At 38.1% G+C, this 23381-nt stretch overlaps 3 protein-coding genes and 1 long non-coding RNA gene across 20 annotated transcripts in view; 3 read left to right on the top strand and 1 right to left on the bottom strand.

Moving 5' to 3' along the window:
- Positions 1-12061, top strand: part of LOC127501637 (zinc-binding protein A33-like) — a 39250-nt gene extending 27189 nt beyond the window's left edge. The window contains 5 exon segments of the mRNA XM_051873760.1: positions 8627-8924; positions 8926-9154; positions 9246-9384; positions 10844-10870; positions 11211-12061. Coding sequence (XP_051729720.1) covers positions 8627-8924; positions 8926-9154; positions 9246-9384; positions 10844-10870; positions 11211-11758 — 1241 coding nt within the window. The 3' untranslated portion in view covers positions 11759-12061.
- LOC127501613 (E3 ubiquitin-protein ligase TRIM21-like) overlaps positions 1-23381 on the top strand; it is a 63514-nt gene that overhangs the window by 39203 nt on the left and 930 nt on the right. For 3 of the 10 annotated variants that reach the window (XM_051873694.1, XM_051873702.1, XM_051873705.1), the window contains exons 1-6: positions 18514-18732; positions 19687-19777; positions 20036-20607; positions 20768-20863; positions 21460-21693; positions 21785-21923. In XM_051873694.1, coding sequence (XP_051729654.1) covers positions 19708-19777; positions 20036-20607; positions 20768-20863; positions 21460-21693; positions 21785-21923 — 1111 coding nt within the window. In that variant the 5' untranslated portion in view covers positions 18514-18732; positions 19687-19707. Of the gene's footprint in view, positions 1-9054; positions 9155-18513; positions 18733-19133; positions 19249-19686; positions 19778-20035; positions 20608-20767; positions 20864-21459; positions 21694-21784; positions 21924-23381 lie in introns of those variants that run through there. The other 7 variants (XM_051873701.1, XM_051873700.1, XM_051873699.1 and 4 more) reach the window with 4 other exon arrangements.
- Positions 1-23381, bottom strand: part of LOC127501642 (uncharacterized) — a 69646-nt gene that overhangs the window by 31609 nt on the left and 14656 nt on the right. The window lies entirely within an intron of this gene.
- LOC127501614 (E3 ubiquitin-protein ligase TRIM21-like) overlaps positions 9073-23381 on the top strand; it is a 33689-nt gene continuing 19380 nt past the window's right edge. The window contains exons 1-2 of one of the 8 annotated variants that reach the window (XM_051873716.1): positions 12655-12876; positions 13513-13602. In XM_051873716.1, coding sequence (XP_051729676.1) covers positions 13527-13602 — 76 coding nt within the window. In that variant the 5' untranslated portion in view covers positions 12655-12876; positions 13513-13526. Of the gene's footprint in view, positions 9155-12654; positions 12877-13512; positions 13603-18513; positions 18733-19122; positions 19249-21474; positions 21694-23381 lie in introns of those variants that run through there. The other 7 variants (XM_051873712.1, XM_051873717.1, XM_051873706.1 and 4 more) reach the window with 7 other exon arrangements.

Raw genomic sequence — 23381 nt, forward strand, 5'->3', positions numbered from 1 at the left:
ACCGAAATGAAATCCAGAGGGTGGGTTGAACATCCACTGTATTCCTTTTTGCATGAGAGTGCTTTCAATTTTTGATTGGTTCCACTGTTGAATGATTTTGTGCAGTTTAACATCAGTAGCTATGAAACTAGTACCGTTGTCACTTCTCATGATTGACACCTGACCCCTCCTGCACACAAAGCGTGGGATGGCATTTAAACATGAGTCTGTGTCCAGTGTATGTGCAACTTAAATATGCACAGCTCTTGTTGTCAGGCAGGTAAACAATTATCCATATCTTTTAACATTACTTCTACTTTGCCTGACTTCAAATGGTCCAAAGTAGTCTACCCCGACATTGGTGAAGGGTGGTTGATCTGGTATTATTCTGTTGTGTGGCAGCTCTGTCATCATCTGCTCTACAGCCTTTGCTCTGATCTTTCTACATGTCACACATCTGGAGAGAAACTTCCTCACAATGGAGTTTGCAGAAGGAAGCCAGAATTTTTGTCGCAATTTTGAAAGCATATAGTTCCTTCCACAATGTCCAATTCTCTCATGAATGTCTCAAGATTAACGTTGTGACATGTGAGTCTTTGGGTATAATGATGGGATGATTTACATGCTCAGGCATTGCAGATCTACCAAGACGACCTCCAACTTTCAGCAATCCATCCGGAAGTAGTGGATCCATTTTAGAAAGCAATTGTTCTTTTTAACAGATGGATTACCTTTTTGCAACATGGACATTTCTTCTTTGAATCTTTGACTTTGAGTTAACTTGATGATCTCATTTTCAGCCCTCATTAAGTCTTGCATTGTTAGAGCTTTTTACTGCAGTTTTCTGCTGTAGATTTTGTTTCACAACTCTGAACTTTTCTCTATTTTTGATTGCTGCGCTGTATAACCATGTCCTTGAAACAAAGGATCCATGCCACAGCTCTCTTTAATTTGTACCAATTGGAGTAATAATTGATCAATTTGTTCACAGCATCTGTGCCATCCATTGCAAACACAAGATTTACTGAGACTGAGTGTCTAACCTCACTGTCATCCACTTTTGTTGATAGGTCATGATTTGTCTCAGGCCACTTGCTCTCTGGTTCTTTGAGAACCAAGGAATGCTTCAATGGCGCCATGCGAGACTTCCCCTACATGAAGGCACAATGTGCGAGTCCATCAGCGTTTAACAATCTGAGGTATGAGACAACTTCCTATCCCACTTGCTAGCATCTGAGAAGTGATGTGGTTGCGTGGAAGTTGAAACTACAAAGTCAACTGGTTTTACACACCTTGGCACACTGAAGTCAGCCAATTGATTTAGTCCATGTAACCAGGCAATCCGCTTTTCTGCATGCTGTTCTGGAATGTCATCATCCCATGCAAGTTTTTCTTTGTACAACTCCTGCATTAGAATCTTTGATGACAAGATGACAGGTTCGAGAACGCCCAATGGGTCAGAGATGGAGTTTGTGACTGACAGGATTCCTCTTTTGGTTACAGGTTTTTCTTTCAAACTGATCTTGAATTTGAACACATCTGAATTGACACACATAACACCCCTAATGCTCTCTCTACAGGAAGTGCATCTTTGCTAAAATCCAAGTCTCTTCTGCAATTTTTTAAGATGAAATCCTCGCACAAAGTTTTGTGAGATCACTGTACAAGGCAACTGCTTGAGCATGGCTTAAAACAGACTTTAAACAGTTGTCTACATAAAAGTAGTACATAAGTAGTACATAGCTTCAATCATGGCAACTAACTCTTGTCTAAAGCGAGTGAGCACTCCAATGAGTGAATTTGTCATGTCTAGAACCTGTAGGAGCTCACTATTCAAAGACATTCCTTGAAAACTGGCAGCACAGTCAAACACCACTCTCAGTTTCTTCTTCTGGGGATGGTACACCCCGATCCTGATTGCTGCGTCATGACACAACGTGACGGCATACACGGAAACTACAAAGGGATGCCGGCACACAACAGAGTTAACTTTTGCGACGAAGCAAGTCGCTCCCAGACATGAGGAGGTGTGGCAAAGGGACGGAGATCTCCCACTCTCTTAAGACAAGTAAGAGCGATAAGAAAAGCCATCTTAAGCATCAGGCTCTTAGCTGTTGCTGACTCAAGAGGTTCGAAGGGGGGAAGCAACAACCCTTCGAGCACCACTGCCAGATCCTAGGTTGGGACTGTGGTTCGAGTCGCAGGTCTCATCCTCCAAGCACCATGGAGGAAACGTCCAGCTGGTGCCTCCCCAGAGGCAAATCACTTATAGCAGCGTAGAAAGCCGCAATGGCAGCCACATACACCTTAAGTGTGGATGGGGTAAGACCAGCAGAGAAATGATTTTGGAGGAACTCCAGCACTGAAGCCACCGGGCAGTTATCTGGTTCCAAACCACGCTCTCTACGCCAAGTAGAAAACACATTCCGGTTTAGGCCATACAATCTCCTCATGGACGGAGCTCTGGAACTGAGTATGGTTTCAACTACTTCAACCAACAGGCCAGCCTCTAGGTACTGGGCCCCCTCAGGGGCCAAACCCACAGTTTCTACAGCTCTGGCCGAGGGTGAAATATTGTGCCTCCCACCTAAGACAACAGGTCCTTCCTCAGAGGGACCTGCCAGGAGTGTTATGATATCCGCAAACCATACTCGGGCCGGCCAGAATGGGGCTACTAACAACAAATCGCCCCCTTCTCTCTGGACTCTCTCGAGATCTCCCGGGAGCAGAGCAATGGGGGGAAAAGCATTGCTTCGGCCACGTCTGTACCATGGCATAAATCTCTAGTGGGGCTGGATGCATCAGAGAAAACCACAGTGGGCAGTGAGATGTCTCTCGAGACGCAAACAAGTCCACTTCCACTGGGCCAAATCTCTCCCATATCGATTTCACCACCTCGGGGTGAAGGCTTAATTTTTTTGGGCCTCAGTCCCTGCCTCGACAGGATGTCTGCTCCCTGATTCTGGTCTCTGGGGACATACATTGAGAGAGAAACAGTTTCATTCATGCTTCAGATGCGCTACGCTGAGGGGCGTTCCTCAAAGTGACGTTACCGACGCAGTGCGAGTTCCCTCGAAAGGGAACTGCACTGAATTAGATAAAACTCCAAAAACTGGTGATCCATCTGCGACAATTCAGCTTTGCCATCCCAATTTCTTACAGAAAAAAATCATGGTTGTACTTTTGTATCAACATCTGTTCCATACTCTCAATGGAGATTCTGTTGACTGTAACGTTTTTTTTTTTTTTTTTGTGCATTTCCATGCACAACAGGTTCTTCAACAGGTTCTCTAAGAGGTCTGTTCAAAATCCATCCAAGGGCAGTTTTTACTGCATATGTAATGCAGTATCTCCACTCCAGCATCAATGTGAAGCAACTTTACTTCACTGAGGTATGGCCATTTGACAACATCATGTTGTTGTGGAATGTTTTCCATTTACATTAGTCTAAACACTTTGTAAAGTTCAACAAAGTTGTTCTTTTTCAATCCACTCTCTTCCAAGTTGGTGAGTATATAACTTTCCACTCATTTCCTTGAGTTCATGGTGCTTAGCATCATGTCAATCTTTCTACCCTGGACATTTAACCGTCTTGCTAGTGCCTCAGTACAAAAGGTGACAGAGCTGCCTGGGTCCATAAAGGCATACACTTCCACACACTTATCACTCTTTTTGGACTTTATCTTAACAGGTACTATGGCAAGAACACAGTTGTCTCCAGCCCCGGTGCCGGCACTTGTCTCATGATTTACTGTGGCAGGTAAAGTGGTAACTTTAAAAAAAGTCTTTTCAACTTTTACCATTTCCTTCTAAGGAATCTTGTGTGGAACATGCGTGTAACATGCTAGGATGTTTCTTTGAACATAGCTGACATGTGCTTCTTCAGTTACAATCTTTGCTTATGTGTCCTTTCACTATGCATCCAAAGCAAAATCCACTCTTTCTTAGAAAGTCCAATTTGTCTTTATATGGCTTAGCACCAAACTGGTAACATTGCTACAAGGTATGGCCTTTCTCACATAATGCACAAGGTTTAATGAAAGCACTGGTAACTGATGCACTGTTGTTTTTCGTCATAGTCAAGTCTTTTTGAATATCACCAGCCTGTTTTATGTCAGTTGGAAAACTGCTACTTCTTTTTCCTTTTTTTTTCTCAGCTTAGTTCCTTGAAGAGACTTATTGGTGTTTTCATTACCTGTCAAAGCATCCAGATCTCCAAAAAGTGGGTTTGATATTAACTTTGCTTGGCATTCAACAAACTCCACCAACTGAATAAACTTGGCTCTTCTTCTGTTGTGCTCCTCATACTTGTAAGCATGGGCTCTCCATCTTTCGCACAACTTGTAGGGCAGCTTTGAGATAATAATCCTCATGTTGGTAGGATTATCCAACTCACCCATATATTCAATGTCCTCCATTACATTGCGACAAGTGACCAAGAACAATGAAAATGCATTTAAAGACTTTCCATCCTCTGACTTAATTTCAGGCCATTTGAATGCATTTTGCATTAAGGCTGTTGCAATTTTCAGCTCATTTCCAAACTTCTCATGCAAGAGTCTCATTGCTTCTGCGTAACCACGATCATCTGGCATATGATGGCAACTTTTTAAATGTCTCTGGGCTCACCTCTAGTATACTGCTCCAGAAAGTTCATCTTGTCAGCACTACTCTCAGCTCTGGAGTCAACAGCGTGTTCTAACGCTTTCATAAAAGACCTGATCTCAAGTGGATCTCCATGAAACAAAAGAACATCATGTTGAGGTAGACTAGACATCCGCTGATTCTTCACGAGCATTGCTGTGATATCTGTCTGACGTTGCATCACTCTTTGAAGTTCTGATGTATCAGTATTACGGCAAGATGCTTCATTGACTGGCGTTGACCATTCCTTTGCAGTTTTTGTTTTCTTAGGTCTGACACTTACAGGTATATTTGAGTGAACTTCTTCAGGATGCGATGACTTTTTGCTATGCTTTGATGATGCACTGTATTCATCATATTCATAATGCTCATGTTTTGGAATGTCTACATCAGCTGCTTGGATAGCCACATTTTGACTTGCATACTGTTTTTGTTCTTCACAATCTTGATACACTTTAATTTTAGCAGTAAACATTGCAAGAGCGTTTCTATTTCCAACTTTTCTATTTCAGCCTTTAACTTTGCTTCTTTCATTTCCAATGCCTGCCTTTCCTTCAAAGCGGCTGCTTTAGACAACAAAGCTGCTCTGTTAGTTTCTTCCTTAAGATGAGCTGAGAATGCTGTGGATATTGAGGATTTTTTGGAAACACACGTTACTCCACTTCCTGACTTATTAGAAGTGATAGTTTTGGACGACACCATTGACACACTGTCCATTGGTGAGACTTCATTGTCAAAAATTTGAGACATCTTAGTTCTTCTTAGTTTCCTCAATCCACGACTTTCCATGAATTTTTTGCAGCATATTAATTTAGGCTGAAACTAGAAATCCTGATCAGCATCATGCTCTTCATCTTTCAATTACAGCAACACTGATTCATTACACTCAACAAATTCTTCAAAGCCATTTGTAGACTTTAAATTGCTTGTTTCCAATGTCATTCAAGTTGTAAACATTCTCCATAAGCAATTCAATCTCATTTGATTTTGCAGTTAATAGTCTCAACTTGCCTCTTCTAGTGTTTATCTTGCTGTGAAGCTTCTCTTCCCAACCCTTGTCAATTGGTGCCCGCTTGCATTCAGACCGCATAATAGCATCGTCGCCGTCGTCTTTGTTGTCCAAAATTTGTGAAACTTCAAAGTGTGCAAGTTCACTTAAGATCGAAGTTGTTTATTAACACTTCTTGCAAGCAGTAAGATGATCAATCTGCCTTCATTCATTTTCTTCCAAGTCAATAAAGAATTACATTTCTCAAATACGGCATAATCCTCTTGCTCAGCGATGTCTTCTCTACAAATTATTTGCAGCAATATTATACTTGTGAGACAATTTATGCTATATCACAATTATAAAACGGTTAAAAGCTTTGTGTTCTCTCACCGTGCGTCTGGACGTAGCCTATTGCATGTGCATTAACATCTTTTCATGTGCGCTACAAAAAAAAAAAAATGACTGCGCATGTTCAGTAAACCAAATAAACCAAATAAATATATTCAACAGTAAATGACTTATTAACAAAAACAATTATTGTTCCAAATTTACATAATAAAAATGTGAAAATATAAATTCTGACATATGAAATATGACTCTTACATTATGCTTCATGTACTTGTTTAAAAACATCAAAAATGTATGTGTTCTTACTCAAAGGATGAGATAATCATTTGTTGTAGCTGTTTTACATCAAAGTGATTACAGCTTTTGAATAAAGACATTATTTTTACTTTTACTTTCAATTGATTAATTGTTGTTTCTGTTTTATTGTGTCCAATATTTATTTTCTAAGCGACATGTGAGGGCCCGTACTCAGAATTTGTCCTCTGCATTTAACGCATCCATGCACACACACCTGGAGCAGTAGGCAGCCATTTACTGCGGTGCCCGGGGAGTGATTGGGGGTTAGGTGCCTTGCTCAAAGGCACCTCAGTCGTTTCCTGCCAATAATGAAAATAGAACCCACAACCTTCAGCTTACCAATCTGACTTTCTAACCATTAGGCCACCACTGCCCCAATATTAACCCTGCATGATTTCCTCTCAGATATTTTTGAGTGTGATTCTTACATTTCAGGTTCACAAACATAAATCAAGGTCATCAGTTTGATTTGTACATAAAATTCACGCACTCTAGGTGGCCTTATAAACATTTTAAGATTAAACTTTAAAAACAAAAATTTTATATATAAAAGATAGATGTTTAATCCAGAGTTTGTAAAGCGCATACACCTGAAAGTGTGACACGTGCGACAAACAGCCAATCACACGGAACAAGGAGAACGTCAGTTTGATTCACTTCTCGTGAGAGAGCCGCGCAATTTATGTCTCTTCCGAAGATTAAGAGATCGTTATGAAAAATATGAAATTAAATGCATTTACAAATCAGGAATAAACACTGATGCAGTGAAAGTTTGAGAAGGCAGCTGAAAGAAAATATCTGACTATATCAATGCATGTGAATCAAACAAATAGACCAAATAATTAATTAATAATTAGTTTCACAAAGAGTTCAAAAGAATAAATGTAAGCTTAATCTGATTAAAAGCTTTATATATTATGCATGTATTATATTTATTTTCATTTAAAAGCAAAGTTTAATATTGTTAATTAATATAATAGGCCTAATTATATGAATATGTCATGAATTATTCAAAATTTTAATTTATTTAATATAAATATAATGAATAATTAACAGCAAATGCTGAGCAATTTTGTCTCTAAAATGTTTTCACTATAAACTGATTTAATTTGGAGCGAGAGATACAGGGGGAGTGGCTTTATTGCATCAGATACGTGTCACTTTACTCGCAGCTGATTGGTCGAGTTTGGGTTTGTGATCTCTAACCCAGAATAAAACCCGCTCCGGAGCAGGTTAGCCGTGTAGCGTCAGTTACCATAGCAATGAACCCCGCTAAAAACCAATCCACCTTCATAAGCCCGAAAAACCAGAGTTTGCTCAAACTAATCTTGAATTTACCTGGGTAGCATCTGAAACCGGCTTTGTGCAACAGGCCACAGATGTCTTACTGTGATTGTTTATTCCGATTATGGTCATAATACCATCAACATAATCAAAACATTCTGTATACATGAGCTAAAGTTTAATCACAGTATTGCTTAGTTTAATCGCATTGTAATCTCTTTATGATGTTGCTAAACGGAGTCAATGACAACAGCAGTCATTTGTGAGAGAATGGCGGCATCTGCTGGAGACTTTGGAGAATTACTAAATTATGGTGTGTGTGTGTGTGTGTATATATATATATATATATATATATATATATATATATATATATATATATATATATATATATATATAATATAGAACACAGAGTGATTTGCATATTTATAATGTGTTTATGAATCTCATGTTATTTTGAAATATATTTTAACTTCACTTAGTTTGTTTCTCAGCTCTGGCCCTTGGGATCTATTTCCCTGCAGAGTTTAGCTTCAACCTTGATCAAACTCATCATCCTGTAGCTTTCTAGTAATCCTAAAGTCCTTGATTATCAGATGTGTTTATAGGGTTGAAGCTAAACGCATGAAAGTGGATCTCGAGGTTCAAAGTTGAGAAACCCTGGACTAAAGAAACACGAAATACATGACATTCAGTCAGGAACACACCCGCTGCTTTGTTTAGTGTCAAAGAATAGACGCTATTCCTCCTTTTAAGTCATTAACCCACAAAAATAACAAATGAGTGCATGAGTGACTTTTTTTGTGTGTGTTTAAATAATAGCCTATTTGAAATGTACAGTTCACAAATGTACAGTCACTACCAGTCAAAGGTTTAAACACTCATCTTTATTTAAACATTGTATATTAAACACCATGTCTTAGTTCATTTTGCAGTATGGCCAGCTGACTGTACTAAATACTATCCCCATTATTTCTAATTTCTCTCCCTGTACATTTTATTGCATTGGGCCCTCAAGCCAACCTTTAGTTAAGTGTGTTTAAACTTGTCGTGTAGGTGATTTATCTTCATCATTTCTCTGTCCAGATATGTCATCCTCCAGCGGTCCACTGACTGAGGAGCTTCAGTGCTCGATATGTCTGGATGTGTTCACTGATCCAGTCAGCACTCCATGTGGACACAACTTCTGCAAGACCTGTCTGAATAAGTGCTGGGACAACAGCCAGACCTGCAACTGTCCATATTGTAAAGAAACATTCAAGCACAGACCTGATCTCAAGATTAATACCACACTCCGAGAAGTTGTAGATCACTATAAAAAGAAAAGTCCTGAAAGAAAACCTGAAGTTCTGAAAAAACCTGAAGTTCTGTGTGACGTCTGTGAGGGAAGAAATCTTCTATAGAAGAGATGTTGAGCTCTTCACTGATCTCATCCGCTCCATTGAGAGATGTCAGACTGAACTGCTGGAGATGATGGAGGAGCAGCAGAAAGCAGCAGAGAAACAGGAGGAAGTGCTCATTGAAGAGCTGGAGCAGGAGATCACTGAGCTAAAGATGAGAAACACTGAGCTGGAGCAGCTCTCACACACTGAAGATCACCTCCACCTCCTACAGGTCAGTCAACATCTCTCTGATCAATGATAATGCAGTATATGACACCATAACACTCCCCATGCTGAAGGATTTCTCCTCTCTCCTGCTGTAGATTTACTCATCCCAGTGCAGCTCTAGAAACACCAGGAACTGGTCTGAGATCAGTGTGAAGACTGATGAGAGTCTGGAGACTCTGAGGAGAGCTCTGACTCAACTGCAGGACACTCTACAGGAGAAACTCACACTAACTGGTACAGCAATATCAAATATACACCGTACAGATACATATATTTATCATCCATATTCTCACAGTGTAAAAACATTGTGGAGTAAAGAGGACACGGACCATGCGCAGACAGCTTTCAAATTTTGTACATTTTATTACGAAATTCAAACAATAAATACAGTTTTTGCGCTCTTAAAATGGCGTGACATATTGCTGTAGGTCAAGCGGCACGTGAACCGATCATCTCTTCCTCTTTACTACTAGTTACAACACAAAATAAACATGAACGAACATTAGATGTTGAAAGAACCAGTACAACTTACTGAAATGTATCATGTCTCGTGTAATCGCTCAATCAGTGTTTCAACAGTTTCAAAAAAGCACTATATTATTAATTATATTTTTACTGTAATACCAGTAAAAGATTTTATTATAAATTCATTATTATAAAAACGTCCTGAAATGTAATTGTACAAATCATTTGTTATTTAACCTATAATAATAATGTAACGTTACTAGCTGACAGGGTTCCCTGTATAACGTTAGTTCACAATATTAGTTGAGAAAGATTTTTTTAATTTTAGAAAAATTAACACGTAGGCTACTATATATTCATGTATATACCCAAATGAATTGATATTAAATCAAGATTAAAATCAAATCTTGAAATTTGTGTCAATATCACTCCCTCCCCCAATTCTCACTCAAAAGTTGTCTGCCCTGTTTTTATATAGTAAAAAGAATCAGGAATGAAGAATGAATTTGATTCAAGCTGAAACAAGTCAAGTATGTGATCATGTGTGTAAAAACAGTGAAAAACTTCACAATAAATGAGATAGAGACGAGAGTTAGTAGTTACTCAAGTGTTCCTCTGTGTTGTCTGAGGATGTGCTGCAGTTGTCATGGTAACTCTGCCACACAGAATTTAGAAAATGCAGCTGAACTGTTCAATACAAACTCATTATAATACATTAAAGTAATTTAAAAAAACAACTTAATATATGTGCATAAATAGAAATAAAAATATGTAGACATAATTTAAAAAAAAACGAATAAAAATTGAAATATATACAAATAATTAAATTTTTGTGTGACTAACTCGATGGTCACATTATTATCATCAGCTCACAGTTTTTGAAAAGAGACGGTCATTTTTTTTTCAGCTTTAATTTCAGATAAAATATAAAACTGTATAGAGGGGAAATTGTAAAGAGAAACATTAATATTCAGTTAACTAAGCAGACAATCAAATGAATAAACATCATGTGTTTAAGAGGCAGATTTGATCTTCATGAGAAGAGGGATGTGTGTGAAATATCAGGCCTGAAGCTCCAACAGCTTAACAGTGCTAAAAACACACATTGATCAGATAAAACATGATGTTGAACACAATTCTTTAAATATAACCTTAAAGCTTGTCTATAATTCCACACATAAATCATGTCAAAGATCTGAAGATGTTTTATTGTCATGTGTCTCTACAGATCTGAAGAGGATGCAGCAGTATGCAGGTACAGTGTGTGTCTGAACTACACTAGATTACATTCATATACTCACAGCTTCATCACTGACCTACAGGATGATTAAACACTGATTAAATCATCTCAAACTCAATTCCTGGAGGGCCACAGCTCTGCACAGTTTTGCTCCAACCCTAATCAAACACACCTGATCCAGCTAATCAAGGTCTTCAGGATTTCTAGAAACTTCCAAGCAGGTGTGAGTTGGAGCTAAACTGTGCAGAGCTGTGGCCCTCCAGGAATTGACGTTGAGACCACTGGATTAAATTATGAAAAACATCATCACAATATATCTGTATTAAGTTGTGATTCATATTCTCTGTTTTCTCAGTGGATGTGACTCTGGATCCTGATACAGCTCATCCTAGACTCATCCTGTCTGATGATGGAAAACAAGTGAGACATGGAGACATTGAGCAGAAACTCCCAGACAACCCGAAGAGATTTAATTACTGTGTAGATGTCCTGGGAAAGGAGGGATTCTCCTCAGGGAGATTTTATTATGAGGTGCAGGTGAAGGGAAAGACTAAATGGGATTTAGGAGTGGTCAGAGAATCCATTAACAGGAAGGGAGAGATCACAATGACTCCCAGTAATGGATTCTGGACTGTATGGCTGAGGAATGGGAATGAATATGCGGCTCTCTCTGCTTCTCCTGTCCGTCTGTGTCTGAGAGTGAAGCCGCAGCGGGTCGGTGTGTTTGTGGATTATGAGGAGGGTCTGGTCTCCTTTTATGATGTGGAGTCCAGCTCTCATATCTACTCTTTCACTGGTCAGTCTTTCTCTGGGAAACTCTATCCATATTTTTGCCCGTGCTTTAATGATGGAGGTAAAAACTCAACTCCACTGATCATCACACCTGTCAAATACAATAAATGAATTTACACTCGTAATATGAAATACTTAATGAATATAATGCTTCATATGATTAATGTTTAAAAATGGATGATCTTAATGGAACTGAATCAACACTGAACTGACTTCAGCTGAACAATGACACTATTTTTATATTTTATATTTACTATTTTAGAGCTGCTGTACAGTCGAAATGAACTGTTTGCATCATTGAATCATTTTCCTGTTATCACTGTAAAGCTGCTTTGAAACAGTCTGTATTGTATAAAACACTTTATAAATAAAGGCGACTGGCCTGATTTTTATATTTCAGGTTTACAACCATAAGTCAGGGTCATCAGTTTGATTTGTACATAAAATTCACACACTCTAGGTGGCCTTATAAACATGTTAAGATGACTTTTTAAAAGCAGATAGGCTTATTTTATATATAAAATTCAGTATTCTGAGATATTTCATTTTTACAGTATATTTCCTCACAGTATACAGTAAAACAGTGAGCAAAGCTGCGTTAGCTTGAGATGCGAGACAGAATTATTTTTTTTTTTTTGTAGAAAGTTCACCTGTGCATATTTATAAGTACGAATGGGCCTAATTTATGCAATTATTAATGAATTATTAGTGTACCTGTTGGAATGAATGAAAAACAAATATAGGAAGTTGAAAAAATCTTAAAAAGGCAATAAAGAATGAAGACAAGAGAAGAATTAAAGGTCCAAACATATTGTTATTATTATTATAACATATACTCTCATTTTTGCTATTATTATTGTAGCTACCATTTCCAAAAAGTCACAACATTGCATGGTACCATATTTAAAAATTGTTTATAAAGAAAAGAACGATAGCTTAGTGAAGTGAGATGAGTTCTAAAGACAAATGTAGTTTATTTCATTATTTTTGCACGGTGAAAACGACAATTCCCACAATACCACGAGGCGGAACGGCAGGCGTGAGCACTTCCGGGTCATCTCAGATTGAGTGTGTTGTTGACTCGAGCTCGGTGTTTTCTCGTTATTCTATTTTCTCTGTAAATGTCGCAATGATGTAGATAAGGAGAATATTTGAGCCCCTCCATGACACGCGCTACCGGCCTCCGTCCTCGCGGGATTCGGCGTGAAGACTGTGAGGAGTGAACGACTGTAAGTTTGATCATAAATCTGATCATCATAAACATAAACACTTTCATCTGCATGACTCATATCAGCATCGGACCTCTGCGTGTGTCAGTGACGACACTTTATACTGATATCACACATGCAAAATCAGATTTATCACATGATATTATATGATATGATATAGCGACACTGTTCATGATCAGTTTCAGTACAATGTTTTATATTTCAAAGTACCATCGCTGAACTATTGTCAAAGTGTCAGTGTCTGAAACATAGTGATACGATGGAAGATTGTTGCTTTGTGTAATGTGACGTATGATTAAGTGGGATTTTTTATTATTTAAATGGTTTGTTGTTTTATTGCTATGGTATTATCCAGACATGTTGTGTTGATCTCGATTTTAGACATGAAACATGAAATCTATCTAACGTTATAATATGTTGCAGCTTCTGCAAAAGGCAAGTAAACTGAGCAGAACTGTATGATCCTATATGATTATGCATATCATATGATATTTGAAATCTTTATCAGAAGTATAATATCAGACACAATTAATGTGTTTCTGCAGGGCGTCACAGCTGTAGTGTTGAATTGAGAACATGATGATCTTATAGAGCTCATACAGATGTGAAGGAGTTTTTTCTTTGTTTTTCTTCTAGGAAAGGAGGGGAGGATGTGGCAGAGTGTTGGTTTGACGGTGTTGGTGATCGTGGCCACGCTGATATGTGTCCTCCTCTTCATGCTCTTCGGTGAGTGACCCACAAACCCCTCAGAAAAGATCCTGCAACACACACACACACACACACACACACACACACACACACACACACACACTCTCTCTCACTCTCACAGTTGCTTTGGTATTTATTTTAACTGATGCGGTGACATTCAGACATTTTTAAGTGTAACTTGATTGTCCAAATACTTTCAGGGTCAGTGTAGGTGATCTTAAACTGGAGACTTGAGGAACTGCATGATTTTGTGAAGTCTAATGCAGTGATTGACATCTAATGGTCATGAACCTTGTCTCATTTCTGAGAAAGAGTCACACCTTCAGTTGCAGGATTTTCTCTACAGTGATTTATGACCATGAGTGAGAATGTGGTCGGTACAGTCAATGCAGAAATAGAGCAGGTTTGCTGACTGTCAGCAGGTTTGATTAGGACACGGACGTCTCATTTCTGCAGCTCGCTGTGAGTCGAGTGTTGACTTTAGTCGAGGTCTCTCTCACTGACCCACAGTAGCTGTAAAGAGGTTTTCTGTACTGTAGAGTCCTGTCTGCTCTTATATAAGTGTACAGTGTCCAGTGTGTGATTTGAGGAGCTGTGCAGATCTGTGTCATCATGTCAAACGCCTGCTTGAACCAGATCTATGTAGGTCACTGAACTGAACCTGCTGCCCCTTCTGTGTGTTACTAGTTATGAGGAAGAGTGTCTGTCTGTGTTAACTAAAGTGTCTCAATCTGTTGGAATAAAGTCACAAATTATACCAAGAGAGCCCGGGTCATATTTTACCAACAAAAAGGATTATATTTTGCTTAAGAATTTTTACGTTATGCCAATTTCCCCACTGAATTGCTAACATGAACTAACAATCAGCAATATTTATAGCCTTCATTAATCTTTGATAATGTTTGTTAATAAAAATACAGTTGTTCATGTTTTGTTTATATTAATTCAAAGTGCATTAATTAATGAAGACTTGCATTAGTAAATGATAAAATGAACAATAACTAATGGTGTAGAAGTGTATCTAGTAAATTAAGGGTAGGGTAGGCAATTTTCGGAGAGGCTAGCAATAGCAAGTTAGCTTTGAAAGCATAAGTTCCCATCATCCCTTCAAAGCCACGCCTCCTTCAAAACACATGACCGCGTACAGCAGGGAGCAAACAAAAGCATCAAGAGAGATGGTGTTAAACTACCTCATGTCTCAAAGCACATTACATTACAATTATAATCAACATAAACAACTTAAAGAGCTCTGACCTGTACCACCTGACTGCTGCAGATTCATTTGGTCGGTAATAGTGTTGCCATGGAAACGCATAAATTCCAGTCACAAACCGTCATCTCTTCCAAATTACGGTAGTTATGGCATGAACACAGAATAAGCTCGTTGAACTGTAAAAGGTGGCTGCTGTTTCTGTTTCGGTGCTTGTGACTGATGTCTGTCTAACTCTGCATTGAATGAAACGCGCTGATGACTTGTGATGTCTGCGCGAGCAGGTGCGCGGAGGAGTGAAAATACAGGTGCTGGTCATATAATTAGAATATCATCAAAAAGTTGATTTATTTCACTAATTACATTCAAAAAGTGAAACTTGTATATTATATTCATTCATTACACACAGACTGATATATTTCAAATGTTTATTTCTTTTCATTTTGATGATTATAACTGACAACTAAGGAAAATCCCAAATTCAGTATCTCAGAAAATTAGAATATTACTTAAGACCAATACAAAGAAAGGATTTTTAGAAATCTTGGCCAACTGAAAAGTATGAACATGAAAAGTATGAGCATGTACAGCACTCAATACTTAGTTGGGGCTCCTTTTGCCTGAATTACTGCAGCAATGCGGCGTGGCATGGAGTCGATCAGTCTGTGGCACTGCTCAGGTGTTATAAGAGCCCAGGTTGCTCTGATAGTGGCCTTCAGCTCTTCTGCATTGTTGGGATCTTCCTCTTCACAATACCTCATAGATTTTCTATGGGGTTAAGGTCAGGCGAGTTTGCTGGCCAATTAAGAACAGGGATACCATGGTCCTTAAACCAGGTACTGGTAGCTTTGGCACTGTGTGCAGGTGCCAAGTCCTGTTGGAAAATGAAATCTGCATCTCCATAAAGTTGGTCAGCAGCAGGAAGCATGAAGTGCTCTAAAACTTCCTGGTATACGGCTGCGTTGACCTTGGACCTCAGAAAACACAGTGGACCAACACCAGCAGATGACACAAACCATCACTGACTGTGGAAACTTTACACTGGACCTCAAGCAACGTGGATTGTGTGCCTCTCATCTCTTCCTCCAGACTCTGGGACCCTGAATTCCAAAGGAAATGCAAAATTTACTTTCATCAGAGAACATAACTTTGGACCACTCAGCAGCAGTCCAGTCCTTTTTGTCTTTAGCCCAGGCGAGACGCTTCTGATGCTGTCTGTTGTTCAAGAGTGGCTTGACACAAGGAATGCGACAGCTGAAACCCATGTCTTGCATACGTCTGTGCGTAGTGGTTCTTGAAGCACTGACTCCAGCTGCAGTCCACTCTTTGTGAATCTCCCCCACATTTTTGAATGGGTTTTGTTTCACAATCCTCTCCAGGGTGCGGTTATCCCTATTGCTTGTACACTTTTTTCTACCACATCTTTTCCTTCCCTTCGCCTCTCTATTAATGTGCTTGGACACAGAGCTCTGTGAACAGCCAGCCTCTTTTGCAATGACCTTTTGTGTCTTGCCCTCCTTGTGCAAGGCGTCAATGGTCGTCTTTTGGACAACTGTCAAGTCAGCAGTCTTCCCCATGATTGTGTAACCTACAGAACTAGACTGAGAGACCATTTAAAGGCCTTTGCAGGTGTTTTGAGTTAATTAGCTGATTAGAGTGTGGCACCAGGTGTCTTCAATATTGAACCTTTTCACAATATTCTAATTTTCTGAGATACTGAATTTGGGATTTTCCTTAGTTGTCAGTTATAATCATCAAAATTAAAAGAAATAAACATTTGAAATATATCAGTCTGTGTGTAATGAATGAATATAATATACAAGTTTCACTTTTTGAATGTAATTAGTGAAATAAATCAACTTTTTGATGATATTCTAATTATATGACCAGCACCTGTACATACTTTACAGGCAGGTAGGACATCGTGTTATTGCTTTCAGACCAAGATTAAAACTACACCTAGTCATAAAACCGTAGCCTATATTTGTAAATTTTGAGGGGGGGAAAGTTTATCCGTACTTTTTCTTAAGTTTATTTATTTATTTTTAAACTCGTTTGTCATCGTAACCTTACATTTATGCGTAGAACTGACTTTGATCAGAGTGAAAGAAAATCATTTACAGTGTAAACTGTATAATGCGATTAAAATGGTAGCACTACACGTCTTACTGTGATTGTTTACTCCGATTATAGTCATAATACCACCAACATAACCAAAATATTCTGTATACATGAGCTAAAGCTGAATCGCTCTGTTGCTTAGATTAATCGCATTATGTCTTTATGATGTTGCTAAACGGAGTCAATGACAACAGCAGTCATTTGTGAGAGAATGGCGGCATCTGCTGGAGACTTTAGGGAATTACAAATGAACGCAGATGTGTTTGTTTAGGTTTGAAGCTAAACGTGTGAAAGTGGATGTCGAGGGTCAGAGTTGAGAAACCCTGGACTAAAGAAACAGGAAATATATGACGTTCAGTAAAGAATACACCTGCTAGACAAACATCTGCTACACTGCAGGAGAAATTCACATTTACATAAATAAAAATATAATATATTTTCAAACACAAACATACACACAGAGATATACAGCGTGTGTGTGTGTGTGTGTGTAATATATATATATATATATTTGTTTAGGGGGTAGGCGGATATAGACTCTATTCCTCCATGCAAGTCATTTATCCACAAAAATAACAAATTAGTGCTTTACTTTTTTTCTTTCTTTTTTTTTTTGTAAATAATAGCCTACTTGAAATGTACAATTCACAAATGTACACTCACTACCAGTCAAATGTTTGAACACTCTTTTTTTTTTTTTTTTTAAACATTGTACATTAATCACCATGTCTTAGTTAATTTTGCAATATGGCCAGCTGACTACTGAATACTGCTTATGCTACTATTAATATCATAAACTAATTTCAATAATATAAACAGAAGTCTTTGTGTCTGAACATTTGACTAGTACTATTTATCTTTATTATTTCTCATTTCTCTCCCTGTACAGTTTATTGACCTCCGGCCAACCTTTAGTCAAGTGTGTTTAAACTTGTTGTGTAGGTGATTTATCTTCATCATTTCTCTTTGCAGATATGTCATCCTCCAGCGGTCCACTGACTGAGGAGCTTCAGTGCTCTATATGTCTGGATGTGTTCACTGATCCAGTCAGCACTCCATGTGGAAACAACTTCTGCAAGACCTGTCTGAATAAGTGCTGGGACAACAGCCAGACCTGCAACTGTCCATATTGTAAAGAAACATTCAAGCGAAGACCTGATCTCAAGATTAATACCACACTCCGAGAAGTTGTAGATCACTATAAAAAGAAAAGTCCTGAAAGAAAACCTGAAGTTCTGTGTGACGTCTGTGCGAAGATGTGAGTACTATGTATTAAAATATTTAACTATTAAAATATTTCACCTATAAATTAAAACTCTATCATTATTTACTCTCCCTTATGTTATTTCTTTCGATAAAAGTTTCTCTTTTTATAGACTCGGTGGATGATCCAAGACACGCAGCAGATGATCCAGGACAGATTCAGAAGATTCAAGACATCAAACACTCAGCAGAAGTCAGAAAAGTGAGTGGTTGTGGGTGGTTGCTTACTGGAGCTATAGATATAATTCATGTCTGTAACATGAACTGTGCAGCATGCAGACAATACAACTAATAATTAGTTGATTGTCCTGGTTGAGCAGAGAAACACAGAGGAGGAGAAAGCAGCCCGTGTCGAGCTCTTCACTGATCTCATCCGCTCCATTGAGAGATGTCAGACTGAACTGCTGGAGATGATGGAGGAGCAGCAGAAAGCAGCAGAGAAACAGGAGGAAGAGCTCATTGAAGAGCTGGAGCAGGAGATCACTGAGCTAAAGATGAGAAACACTGAGCTGGAGCAGCTCTCACACACTGAAGATCACCTCCACCTCCTACAGGTCAGTCAACATCTCTCTGATCAATGATAATGCAGTATATGACACCATAACACTCCCCATGCTGAAGGATTTTTCTGAAGGAAACACCAGGAACTGGTCTGAGATCATTGTGAAGACTGATGAGAGTATGGAGACTCCGAGGAGATCATATCATATCAAATCGTAGTTTAAGATCCTCTAGTGCTCTTCTGGCACATTATACAGTAAATCATAAATGATCTTGTGGTATTTCTTTTAGCTGCTATGCTCCAAAAATTAGGAATGTCTTCCAAATGAAGCAAAAGATACAGACAATACAGACAGACACACATGAACCAACACACTGAATACAGAGACAAACGTAAATGTGTAAATACAGGAGGAGCTCTGACATCACTGTAGTTCAGAGAGATTCAGAGAAAGTGAAAGTAACTTGATCAACAACAATATGGACGCCTGAAACGATCAACCTCTTTAAACAACAGAATATTTATTGAGCCGTTCAAAGAGTCTTGTGGACACATCTGATACTCACAGGTAATGATAGAAATATAAGAGAGATTGAGCTGAACAGGTTTCTGATGGAAGTGATCTGGTTTAGTAGATTTATGTTGAACTGGAATCAGGTTTAAGCATGTCAAATACCCAACTACTTTAGTTGTTTACTGCTCTGAAATTATATCAGAATTGTATTGTAAATGTCATTTGACTGGTTGTAAAGCAAAGTTTGGTGTTTCTGTCATTTTGTTACATGACAGAAAGATTAAAGAAACAGGAAGTAAATGAGCTGCAGACAGACTGAACACAAACCTGCTGAACTGCAACTGAAAATCACATTTACATAAAATATACACATGTGCTCCATACTTTAATATTATCTAGTGTTAAATAATAATAGTAAGTAACACAAAATCTGACTTTGGAAGTTTCTTTTAAACCTCTGTAACCAAATACATTGTCTTTTTTCTTGACAAGGCTTGAAGAGGGAAAAAAACAATGGCAGAATCTTCACCAACATCAACAAAAGAAAGAAAAACCAGGAGAAAGAGTATAGAAGAACCTCCATGTAAGTCAATAACCAGATGAATGACTTTTACTCTTCTCATTCGGTAATATTTTGAAATAGTTCAGAAATCTACAGTAATAGATAAAATCATTTAATCTCAAATCAATATTTCTTATTCATCCATCCATCATCTATTTATTTGTTTGTCTGTTTTTCTTTGTTTATTCCTAACATTATTAAATTCAGTGTTGATTTCAAGTTTGTCCAAACTTTAGACTAGTAGTGAAGGTGATTTATCTTCTTCATTTCTCTCTCCAGGGATGTCATCCTCCAGCGGGCCACTGACTGAGGAGCTTCAGTGCTCGATATGTCTGGACGTGTTCACTGATCCAGTCACCACTCCATGTGGACACAACTTCTGCAAGACCTGTCTGAATAAACACTGGGACAACAGCCAGACCTGCAACTGTCCATATTGTAAAGAAACATTCAAGATTAGACCTGATCTCAAGATTAATACCACACTCAGAGAAGTTGTAGATCACTATAAAAAGAAAAGTCCTGAAAGAAAACCTGAAGTTCTGAAAAAACCTGAAGTTCTGTGTGACGTCTGTGAGGAAAGAAAGCTGAAAGCCCTGAAGTCGTGTCTGGTGTGTCAGAGCTCTTACTGTGAAACTCACCTGGAGCCTCATTTGAGAGTGGCAGGTTTAAAGAAACACAAACTGATCAATCCTGTGAGGAATCTGGAGGACTATATCTGTCAGAAACATGAAAGACCTCTGGAGCTGTTCTGTAGAGATGATCAGACGTGTGTTTGTCCGATCTGCACTTTAACAGACCACAAGAACCACAACACTGTTCCTATAGAAGAGCAGAGTGAAGAGAAGAAGGTAGATGTTACTGACAAAACTGATTTTAAAAGGGTCATATCATGAGGAATCACATTTCTTCATTTTGTGAAACAAAAAAGTTCATGGAAACATTAAAGGTTTCCTTAGAAGACAGTAAATATCTGTTGTGATAAATGCGTGTGTTGTTCTGTGTCTATAGACTCAACTGATGAAGACACAGAAAGACGTGCAGCAAATGATCCAGGACAGAATCCAAAAGATTCAAGACATCAAACACTCAGCAAAAGTCAGAAAAGTGAGTTCAATTATGTAATTCAGTTTTCTTAAATATTTATTGCATGAGTTAGTTCAGGGGACTTTCACTGCTTGTATCAATCCGATTGTATGCATTTGTTCCAGACAGTCAGTCTGTGTTTTACAGTGATTTACAGTGATTCTTTCTGCAGGTTACATCGATAGACCAGTAGGTGGCGACATGTGCTGTCTTTGAGTATGTGTTGCTCAGACATGTTCAACAATTGTTTCTGCTGCAGTTTTGTTTGGAAGTTGGAACTGTTTTCGCTGGCAATGCAAAAATAGACAAAGCTGTCAATATTGTGTCTATAATGTAATTTACTTAATATTACATTTGTGTTTAGTGAATTGCTGTATAAAAGCGCTATTGCAATTATGATTGCATGCTTTTTTATTCGTTTTTACTTTAATAACTTAAAGTAATAGCACGTAACACCTCTCCTCAACAAGACACATGATTTGAGGAATCATTCAGTACAGTCGGTACAGGATGAAGTTATTTTGAAAATCCTCTAATTACACTGAAATCTGAGCAATAGTAACACTGATTTTGTATAAAACACCACTTATAATTAGTTGAATGTCCTGGTTGAGCAGAGAAACACAGAGAAGGAGAAAGCAGCCCGTGTCGAGCTCTTCACTGATCTCATCCGCTCCATTGAGAGATGTCAGACTGAACTGCTGGAGATGATGGAGGAGCAGCAGAAAGCAGCAGAGAAACAGGAGGAAGAGCTCATTGAAGAGCTGGAGCAGGAGATCACTGAGCTAAAGATGAGAAACACTGAGCTGGAGCAGCTCTCACACACTGAAGATCACCTCCACCTCCTACAGGTCAGTCAACATCTCTCTGATCAATGATAATGCAGTATATGACACCATAACACTCCCCATGCTGAAGGATTTCTCCTCTCTCCTGCTGTAGATTTACTCGTTCCTGTGCAGCTCTAGAAACACCAGGAACTGGTCTGAGATCAGTGTGAAGACTGATGAGAGTCTGGAGACTCTGAGGAGAGCTCTGACTCAACTGCAGGACACTCTACAGGAGAAACTCACACAAACTGGTACGACAATATCAAATACACTGTACAGATACATGTATTTATCATCCATATTCTCACACAGTGAAACACATTGCGGAGTAAAGAGGACACGGACCATGCGCAGACAGACTTCAGCTTTTCAGCTTTCAAATTTTGTACATTTTATTGTGAAATTCAAACAATAAATACAGTTTTGACGCTCTTAAAATGGCGTGACATATTGCTGTAGGTCAAGCGGCACGTGAACCGATCATCTCTTCCTCTTTACTACTAGTTACAGCACAAAATAAACATGAACGAACATTAGATGTTGAAAGAACCAGTACAACTTACTGAAATGTATCATGTCTTGTGTAATCGCTCAATCAGTGTTTCAACAGTGTTTCAAAAAAGCACTATATTACATATATTTTTACTCTAATACCAGTAAAAGATTTTATTATAACTTCATTATTATAAAAATGTCCTGAAATGTAATTGTATACAAATCATTTGTTAATTAACCTATAATAATAATAATGTAACGTTACTAGCTGACAGGGTTCCCTGTATAACGTTAGTTCACAACATTAGTTGAGAAAGATTATTTTTCCCTCTAGAAAAATCAACACGTAGGCTACTATATTCATGTATATACCCAAATGAATTAATATTAAATCAAGATTGAAATCAAATCATGAAATTTGTGTCCCTATCACTCCCTCCCCCCAATTCTCACTCAAAAGTTGTCTGCCCTGTTTTTATATAGTAAAAAGAATCAGGAATGAAGAATGAATTTGATTCAAGCTGAAATAAGTCAAGTGTGTGATCATGTCTGTAAAAACAGTGAAAAACTTCACAATAAATGAGAGAGAGACGAGAGTTAGTAGTTACTCAAGTGTTCCTCTGTGTTGTCTGAGGATGTGCTGCAGTTGTCATGGTAACTCTGCCACACAGAATTTAGAAAATGCAGCTGAACTGTTCAATACAAACTCATTATAATACATTAAAGTAATTAAAAAAACAATTTAATATATGTGCATAAATAGAAATAAAAATATGTAAAAACAAAAACAAAAAAAACAACAACAACAAAAAAAAAACATAAAAATGTAAATATATACAAATAATTAAAATTTTTAGTGACTCTAACTTGATGGTCACATTATTATCATCAGCTCACAGTTCTTCTTGAAAAGAGACGGTCATTTTCAGCTTTAATTTCAGATAAAATATAAAACTGTATAGAGGGGAAATTGTAAAGAGAAACATTAATATTCAGTTAACTAATCAGACAATCAAATGAATAAACATCATGTGTTTAAGAGGCAGATTTGATCTTCATGAGAAGAGGGATGTGTGTGAAATATCAGGCCTGAAGCTCCAACAGCTTAACAGTGCTAAAAAACACACATTGATCAGATAAAACATGATGTTGTTCAAAACTCTTTAAATATAACCTTAAAGCTTGTCTATAATTCCACACATAAAATATGTCAA

Source organism: Ctenopharyngodon idella, chromosome 19 (assembly GCF_019924925.1).
Source record: "Ctenopharyngodon idella isolate HZGC_01 chromosome 19, HZGC01, whole genome shotgun sequence".
NCBI lineage: Eukaryota > Metazoa > Chordata > Actinopteri > Cypriniformes > Xenocyprididae > Ctenopharyngodon > Ctenopharyngodon idella.